The sequence below is a fragment of the Poecilia reticulata genome, linkage group LG21 (genome assembly GCF_000633615.1).
Source record: "Poecilia reticulata strain Guanapo linkage group LG21, Guppy_female_1.0+MT, whole genome shotgun sequence".
Taxonomy (NCBI): Eukaryota; Metazoa; Chordata; class Actinopteri; order Cyprinodontiformes; family Poeciliidae; genus Poecilia; species Poecilia reticulata.
In genome coordinates, this window is record NC_024351.1 from 13,539,185 (window position 1) to 13,548,925 (window position 9,741).

The following is a 9,741-nucleotide window of genomic DNA, read 5'->3' on the forward strand; positions in this document are numbered from 1 at the left end:
GACTAAGGGGCGGGTGGGCAGTAAGATGACTTCTTATTAATAGTTTGGTCCAAATGACGTGCTCACAGTTTTAAATATCCCAACTGAGGAAAAACAAAATGCCCCCACTGACCAGTGTCTCTAATTCTCCATAGATCAGTGACTTTAGTAGTTTTTGAGTAGGTTTTGAGATCAAATATTTGGAAAATAATTTAAAAGTTAGAATATTAATCGTATAGTTATTAAAATATGCGTTTTTTTCCCCAATGCAAAATGATGTGAGAAGATTTAACACAGATTTAAATGGCGACAAATGAAGACAAGTTTTGTTTTCTTATAAAACAATATAACCAGGTTTATTAATTTACTTTTTTCTGATATTCATTACCTTTTCTGAATTGTCACTTTACTACTGTGATTGAATTTAAAACACACAGTGTATATAATAATCTAGATTTATTTTACAGAGCTATGTACAGCTCTAAAATTAAAATTCCTGGTACTCTGTGTTCTATCAAGTTCAGAGTAGAAGAACAAACTTCGGACCACAGAACCAACACCGACAGATGACATTGTGCCCCAAATTGTCATGTGCTGTAGAAACTTAAGACTGGACCTCAAACAGCTTGATTCTGTGTCTCTCCACTCCTGCTCCAGATTCTTGGATGCTAATTTTCAGATGAAATACAAATGTGCACATTTCCTTCCGAAGAGATGACTTTGGACTTAGAAACCTGCAGCGGCAGTCAAATGTGTCCTTGGATCAGGTAAAAAGAATCTTGCCTGTGATCATAGTTGCTGAATTAAATTTATACATACATTTAATATGTGTAAACTTATTTTATAAAGAGAAATGTAAAGCATTAATGTGGAGAGAGTGTTAGTTTTTATTGAGATTATAATATGAGATAGGGCAATGAAAAAGGGATTTTATTTTGGAAATATTATCTTCTGGCCTTCATAGTCAACTTTTAACACTCTATACCTGGTGGCAAAGTCACAAAACATGTTTCAAGCAAAATGTCAAATTTTTCAAGTATGTCAAGATTTGGGGGCAAATTCACATAAGGCTGGAATTCATGTGAATTTAGTGGCTCAAATCCCATCACACACAGAGATACTGTATCTAAAACACGAACCACAAATGTCACTTCTCTTGTCATAAGCCACTGAAATATGTGGAAAAAAAACCCCATATATTATAGGATGGAGAAAAAAAGATGTCCAAGCAAATACAAATGCTAAACAAACTCTCCTGTTTAAAATATTATATTGCATTAAGTATATATTGACTATAAAAAGATAAGATTGGCTAAATAGAGTTACTGAATAGAAACAGGAGAAAAAAAAAATCCACTGCATAACTTCATCATATCTTGTTCTGGTAAGATGTCACTAGTTCTTTCAGAGCAGGTAAAGAAAAATGAAAGATTTGGTCTTTAAAAAATAAACTAGAATGTTTCTATCTTTCTTAGACTTTATGGATTCTGTGGTTGGCCTCAGAGTTTGTTTGTTTTTTCCAAACTTTAATTTATTTGAGAGCATATTCTCTACACAGTTCCTTAATGAACGCTCCTGTTGATCTGGAGAGTCCTCTGATGTTCACACGCTCAGTCTCATACAGTGAAGTGACATCCTATGACAGCCTATATGTTTCAGACATATTTGGATATATGGGTATTTTTTAATATACACTGAAACCACAATGTGGAATTTAAGTAATATAAACGTCAATGAAATAGAAGAAAATGCCTTTCAAATGACTTTGCAAAATGATTTTTTTAAAAAAAAAATCAATGTCTGGTTAGGAATAAACTAAGACACCCACATTTATTCTTTTTAGCATTTTGAAGGAAGATGGTTTATTTAAACTTTATATTTTTAACCATTTTGATGCCTTCTGAAAGATAATTGTAACATCCCATATGTCTGGTAATAGAAATAAAGGGTTAGACACAGGAGTTTGAAATCAGCAATTTAACAGTCAAAAAAAGATTTATTCTTTAAATGTTCCAAATATTAAGCAGTGACATGTCATTGTTTATATATGTATATACCTCCTCCTCGCCATAGTGACAGCAGACATCACTGCTGTAAATCTTGCCACAAAAACATATGTAGCAATCTGGCACAGGTTTAGTCAGTTTCATTGCAGGAGGTGGTAAGCCATTACATTTGCATCATCCTCCTCCCAGTGTTTTGCCCCTCTTGATGATCAGTATATTTTGCATATTCATGAAGACAGACATGATACATTTAGCGCTCCTGTTTGTCGGTCAGGTTTGTGCATGATATCAAGTTTTTACCAGTTTTTATACACACAAACTTTCATTAAATCAGGCCCTTTGTTTTTAGGTTACAAGCAGACACCCAAATGTTTTGTGTAAAACTGTCCCCCTTAACAAAACTCTCGTCCCATCTGAATAAAATCAACCCCAGAGGCCACCACCATCTTTTATTGAAGATATTTTGATATGCTGTTGATTTTGGAATTGTGACCCAAAGGTCAACTGGGTTGTGTCAGCCCAAACCAATCAAACCTACCTCTTAGATTTAACTTTAAGATTTTTTTTTGTAGCTCCTGTCTTTCTTCACCATGAAGAGGTTCCATTGCTGGCAGAGTTTTTATTTATTTATTTATTATTATTGTGGATTCTTCTCCAATAAGAATAAGGTTCAGCCTCTTCTCCCCCCACCCAGTAGCAACAGAAGACCCCCCCCCCCTAACCCCCCAGGCCTGAAAGCAGCCATTCAGTGATTGACAGACTCTGGCCGAATAAATTGAAACCTCAAGCTGCAACAAGCCCAAAATAGCAGGAAGCTGTCGGTGACCCGCGGTCTCTAGTGCCTCATGTCAGCAAGCCTAAAAAACTTGGCAGAACATTTTGAACGGAGGAGCCATGTACAGGTGTTGTGCATTTCTCTCAGATGTGTGTGAAAGTGTGTGAAGGAGCCAACGAGAACTGATACACACGGATCAGCACAGCACATCAGCACAGCAACAAGTTAATTCAGCAAGTGCCGCTTTGATACAAAAAAAAACTATAAAACATTTGTTTTATCTTGTAAGAAAATCGATTGAATCTCCTTAATCAGAATGAAACTTCACTGGAATTTGTCTTCTTTTTTTCTTTCTTTTTTTTCTCCAGAGATGTGTGTGCGCGTGTGTGTGTGTGAGTGTGTTTGGACGGACCAAGCCCCAAGACGATCAGTGGCGTAATGGCCGCAAATCCGTGTGCCAAGTCACAGAGCTCCGGCCTCCTTGCCTAGCAGAGGGAGGCGGGTGGGAGAAAATGCCATTCAGCTGGCTGGTATTTATAGATATGTGAAGAACTTGTGCACAGGCTTGGTCGAGGTGCTGACGACGTAAAACGAGAGGACGATTCCAAAAGTCGAGTGTCAGGGCACACAGATAAAAATACCCGGTGAAAGATGGGCCTGGTCATTAGTGGCGCGGTGTGGCATGTGACATGGCAGCATTTCAGACGTGATTTATGATTATTACTACCGCTAATCTATACCTCGCCTCTTCCTGTGCCTGCCTGCCTTCTCAAATTGGTTCGCCAAATGTTATGGCGGACGGGGGTTTATTTCAGGTTCCGTAAGGCGAAGAAACAAGTCAGGGGTGTTGTGGACCGTATTGTGCCCCAGTACAGAATGCAACCGGAGCAACGGTAACAAATGAATGTTTGCTGATGGGACGGAGGCACGACGTGTAAAACACCAGAGGCTGCGGTGATAATGAGCTCTCTGCAGGGCTCTGCCCTCTGTAACTGCCAGAGCAAGCCGCCAAAAAAAAAAAAAAAAAAGAACAAAAGGAGAAATTTAGCGCATCGTAAATTCCTTTAATGACCTGCTGCAAAGCTGCTGCTACTCTGGTAACTTTTGAAATAAAAACGTGACACTTAAATGTCCTTCATTGATTCTTTTATGATCTTTTTTTTTTTGGGAGAGTTGGGGTAGGGGGGGAGGTTGAACAGATTGGAAAACAAAACATCTCTCATTCTTTAATATATTGTACATATTGGGTTTTGACACTCCCTGGGACAAGTATTCGTACCTGATTTAGTTTTTCATATTGTGTCTCATTACGACCACAAACCTCGGTGTATATTTTTCCAGTATGTTTTACTATTAAAATTGCTTCCAAAAATCACTGCTGCTGGATCATTTCACCCTGAAATGAGGGCAGCCCAAATAAATCACGCAAAGCCCGAACCTAGCATATTGTTGTTTTCAGCATAATGTACTCATCTCGAGTCAGGGCATTGCAAAACTGCTTTCTGCTACAATTAAAGCTGCAGGTCTTTTGGGAAATGTCTCTGCTAACTTTTCACTTCTTGAATCCAACAGTGTTATCCATTCTCTGCAAAAAATACTTTAGCTTGAGCTCAGTAGGAGTGGATGGGAAGCATTTATCTTGCCAGTGATTCTCAGATGGATCAAGGCATGAACTTTGACTGGACCATTCTAACAAATGACTTGAATTGCACCTCTTGTGACTGTGTTGAAGATGATTTTCAGAGTGAGCTTTCAGCCATTTGAGAAAGCGTTTTTTTAAATTCATCTTGAAAACATTAATGACTTCAAACTGAAAACGGGGCTTATTGTGGGCCTTCTTTCAACACAGGCACTCTTCCAACCACTCTTGCATAAAAACTAGATTTGTGGAGTGCCTGACTAATATTTATCATACTAACAGATTTTCCCACCAGAGCTATTGATCTCTGCAGCTCTTCCAGCTCTACTTGGCTGCTTCTCTGATTAATGCTATCGTTACCCGACCTGTCGGTTTATTGGACAACTGCATTTCGGTAGGCTTGCAGTTGTGTCACATGATGAACAGTGCATCGTGAAAATGTTGATAGTAGGAGATATTGTTTTTGTTTTATACTTCTCTATAACTTTCTGCCTGCTCTGTCAGCTTGTCAGTCTTCATCTTCCTGATGCTGTTTCTTGTTTTATGTTCCTGACAAACCTCAAAGGCTTTCCCACAACAGCTGGATTCATACTGTACACACAGACTCTCATTGCTAATTAGGTGATTATGATCCTAATTGGTCTGAATAAATTTACTTTAGGGATTTCAATGTAAAAGTGCCTGAAGACGAATAAAAACCTGCTGCATTCTTTAGGTTTTTGTTCACATTGAGCTTGAAATCTATCACCTTCGTGATTATCCTCTATTATAGTCAAGCACATAGAAGGTGTTCTGTGTGCATGGATTGGTTCAGCAAGGCTTTGTGTATGAAAACCCTTTCAGATTTCACTCATGATTTTTGTTGTGTGAAAAAGTCTCCTAAATTGAAACATTTTTTTTATGTGTTTCTCTAAAGGCCTGTTGAGAAATGTAACAGGTTTTTTGTTGAATTCCTTCCCAGTCTTTTGTCCCTGCAGGCATATGATGGAGCAGATGTCTCACTTATTGAGATTTTGATCAAGTGAGTGTGAGAGCAGCTTAGAGAGAAAAAGGGGGAAAGCAGAAAAAAAAAAAAGTGAGCGATGTCCCACATTTAAGCTTTAGCAGACTTTTCACGAGTGTGCAAGCTTACGTGTTTGTGTGTGAGGGACGGGAGAGGAGGGGCGGGACATCAGAATTAGTTTACCATCAGCTGCGCCACTGCTCACGATCAGTCCCGATCCCTGCTCGATATTTCCCCCAGCCGTCTCCACCTAATGGCGGCTCGGGACGGTTTTACTGCGGCCCTCTGGGGAGGCTACAGGGGCCAAATTCAGAAATCTTGGCTTTGCGTTCACCAAATGTTTTATGGTTATAGATTCAGCGTTTAAGCATAGGAACAGTCACACGAAACAGCTAGTCCTTCTCTGCTATTCCCAGTTGTAATAATTACACCGGCCTGGAAGAGGAAAGAAAAGAGAAAAGTTATGTAACCGAGCTCACTTGGTGACAGACTCAGATAACCTATTGCTCTGACAGCTAACCCCAGCACTTAAACACTAATAATATTTTTAACAGAAATTACAAGGGGGGAAAAAAAAATTTGATTATCGTGGGTCATAACGAAGCAGATCAGAATATGGTTAAACACTTAGTTTCTCTGCTTAATGTGTGCTTCAGGAAAACAAAAGGAGACTTGCACATACATGTGGCTGGCCATATGCTTCCATGTTAAAACATTTAGCCTTTGATAGCTTTTGCTACAAAAGTCAAGGGGCAAATCACTTGTAAATTTCACTGCTGAGAAACCAACTTATGCAACATGTGAGTGTGCTTTTATGAGAAAAATGTGCCTCAGAGAGATTTGGCTTGAAGATGTGACAAAGGAATAAGATAAAAGGTCTGTTTGGTTGCATTTTTCAAACTTTATGTAATGTTTAACTCACATTACGTAAAGCTGCTTTTTTACTGTAAAAGCTGGATTATTTAAACTGTCTGTGTACATTTTTATTTTTAATTTAACCCAAGGACTATATGACCCATGGGTAAGCAGACACCTTATGCTTGTTTTGCATGAAAATAAGTTGGAGCGATATCAACAAGAAAATGAGAAATACATGATAGTGAGATGATAACAAAGGGATGTGGGTGAGTGAGGTGACAAAAAAGGAGAGATACAGACAAATCAGACAAAAAAAGTGAGAAAAGCAGACAAATGGCAGTGTGAAATAAATGGAAAATGCTCAGCAAAACTGATGCATTTAAAGAGGGAATGACAAAGTCTCATAACACGTTGACAAAATCTTTTTGTCATCCAAAAAGATTAATTATATTTTTTGGATGACAATAAATATTTTCCAAAAGAATTTGAATTAGACTGAATTCATTAGATTTCATGATCAAATCAGTGGATACAGATGTTGATGCTTCACCTTTCTTATGTGATGCACTAAATAAATAGGCTTTATGATCTTCCGTACCTTTGGTTTCAAAGAAATGCTGCTGACTTGATCTCTTTAAATTTTAGTTGGATATCCCTGCTCTAAATTATTTATGTATTTTTAAGACAATTACATGTGAGACGTGAAAACAACCAAAAAGAAATAACACCACATTATTTTGTAATGAACAAAACAAAACGCTAAAATAAAAATAAAATAAAATAACTTCATTTTAGCTTAACATTGAATACACATTGATTTTCCGAGCCATGTTTTTTGTTATGTTTTTTTACTTCCGTAAAGTAAATGTTGATGGTCTTGTTTTAACTAAAGAACATTTTGAATAAAAAAAAAAAAGGTGCTCCTCCCACTTCCTCCTTGGACGACAGGAGTATGTAAGGCAAAGGTAAGGCTGTCAGCATATCTTTAAATTTTCTTATTTTTTTAAGTCAAAAAAGGTAGAGAATTCAATAAATAAAATTATTATTATTGCTGGGGATTTGGCTTGTTTTAAAGAAGCTTGTCTACTTTTCATCTTCAGAACCTTTTCTGTCAAACACAAGTGAGGCGTAGAAGTGAAAGTAAACCAACCGAGGAAAACAAGCTAGAAGCAGAGATAAGCAAGATGGCTTCAAACATCCCACAGTCTGAGGCCGAGTGCACATGTCCTGTGTGCTGTGACATATTTACTGATCCTGTTCTGTTGCTGTGTGGCCACAGCTTCTGCCAGCATTGCTTACAGGAGTGGTGGAGACAGAGCTCACTGAGGACATGCCCGGTCTGTAAGGAGATGTTTCATATGACTCATCCGCCTCGAAATCTGGCCCTGAGAAACCTGTCTGACTCATTGAGGCAGGAGAGGAGCAAGAGAGCTGGATCCAAGGAGATTTGTTTATTGCATGGTGAGAAGTTGAAACTCTTCTGTCAGGATGACCAACAATCCATCTGTGTGATTTGTCGGGATTCGAAAACACACACAAAACACAAATGTGTTCCCATTAATGAAGCAGCAAAGGAGTACCGTGTAAGTAGCATGTGGTATCGAAGTAAAATATTTGACATTTTTATTGTTTCTTTTGTGCTACAAAAGTGCAATAAGGATTCTTACAGCTTTAAGTTTACAAACTTTTTTGCAGATTAAAATTCAGATAAATGTTAGCAGCCTGAAAACTAAGCAGGGAGTTTTTGAGAAGCAAAAAACTAATTGGGAGAACATGGCAACCCTGATTAAGGTAAGCTGTAGCTGTGACATGTGCACATTAAAAGAACTTATCAAAACTTATTCTGCTGCCATTTGTGCTCCTCTCAGCTACAGGCTCAGCAGACAGAGAAAACCATCAGAGGAGAGTTTCAGAAACTGTATCACTTCCTGAGAAAAGAGGAGGCAGGCCGGATAGATGCGTGTCGGAGAGAAGCAAAACTTAAGAGTGACGCAATGAATGTCAGGATTATAAACCTAACTGCAGAGATTTCTGAGCTCAAGGAAAAAATCAAAACCATGGAAGATCAGATAAGAGCAGAAGACCTGTCATTCATCCTGGTAATTACTCAATGAAATGTGTTAAAATAAACAAAAAAAAAAACTTGAACAAAAATTTATGTTAAAATTTGCTTTGTGTTTTTTTTCTTTTTCTTTGATAGTGTGCAAAATCAACACTGGAAAGGGAAGTTTTCCAAACTCTTCATATTGGAATCAGCCAGATGAGGGTAGTTTTGTCAAAAATTGTACTCCAAGTATGAGTAGAACCACCTCAGCATGTTTATCAAGTAAAAGTAAGAAGTTGTTTTCTAAGAAATCACTCAAACAAGAGTACAAAAATATTTGGTGATAAGGCTACTTAAGCTGGATATAGCATCTTATGTAATATTTTTAAAATGATGTAAAAAGACAGACAAAAATACATAGTTATGTACTGTTATTTTAAAGACCAAAATGAAAAAGAAAATCAGGTGACATCATTGAAGTCATGAAACTTTAGGTATTTAGATTTAGAAATGTTTTCTTGTTTCCAGATCTCTGTGCAAGCTACAAGAGCCAAAGACCCCAGAAGGATGTCTGATTGATGTGGGTCAACATGTTGGAAACCTTCAGTTTTCAATCTTACAAAAGATGGCTGGAATAGTAACATACAGTAAGAAATGTTTTGTTTCTTCTTCACTAGACTTTGTCTGACCATCAAATTTTGTATTTTAACAAATAAAAAGATTATGTACTCAGCATTATTTTTTCTTTTTCCTTTTTAGCCCCTGTATTTTTGGATCCTAACACCTGTGATAGTTCTCTGACTGTATCAGAAAACTTAACCAGTTCAACAAAAAGTGATAAGAATCATCCATCTTACTCCAACCCTGAGAGGATGTCTGGTCGAAACCTTCTCGGCTATCAAGGTTTTAACTCTGGGATGTAGAGGTGAAGGTGGGTGATTTCTGGGCTGTGGGTGTGGCTGATAAAACTACGAAGGACCGATGGGCCATGTATGTCTGTGTTTGTACCGGTGTTCTACGTAACCTTAACAAAAATGATTATATTACTGAAATAAAAGTAGAAGCTCTACCTCAGAAAGTCAGAGTGCAGTTAAATTATAACCAAGGAATGATTTCATTTTATGACCTCGATAAAAACAAAACGGTTCATGCCATCAAATGCAGTTTCACAGAAAAAGTCTTTCCATACTTTCAGGGAAGTGTAAACATTTTACCATCTCATACAAGTGTGAGCGTAGGGAGAACCCGAGCTCATGTATTTCGCAGGTCACTCCGAGCCTTAAGGCAGCTCAAAATAGCAGAATGAGCCTTTGAAACAGATTTTTTTGTAGTGTAGATGTTTGACCACACTTTTCAACCAAACGTGCAACAAATTGTTGCTTCAAACAACAAATGTCTGAAGTAGCAAACCTTCCTTCAAACCTTGTTGATACCCTA

General features: G+C 37.7%; 1 protein-coding gene across 1 annotated transcript; it reads left to right on the top strand.

Annotated features, from left to right (window-relative positions):
- The first annotated feature begins 7,207 nt into the window (after positions 1 to 7,207).
- LOC103457742 (tripartite motif-containing protein 35-like) lies at positions 7,208 to 9,322 on the top strand. Its single transcript, XM_008398116.2, has 7 exons — positions 7,208 to 7,225; positions 7,361 to 7,843; positions 7,956 to 8,051; positions 8,129 to 8,359; positions 8,461 to 8,483; positions 8,833 to 8,951; positions 9,064 to 9,322. The coding sequence occupies exons 2-7, from the start codon at positions 7,445 to 7,447 to the stop codon at positions 9,225 to 9,227; spliced, it is 1,032 nt and encodes a 343-aa protein (XP_008396338.1). The 5' UTR covers positions 7,208 to 7,225; positions 7,361 to 7,444; the 3' UTR covers positions 9,228 to 9,322.
- Positions 9,323 to 9,741: the final 419 nt, after the last annotated feature.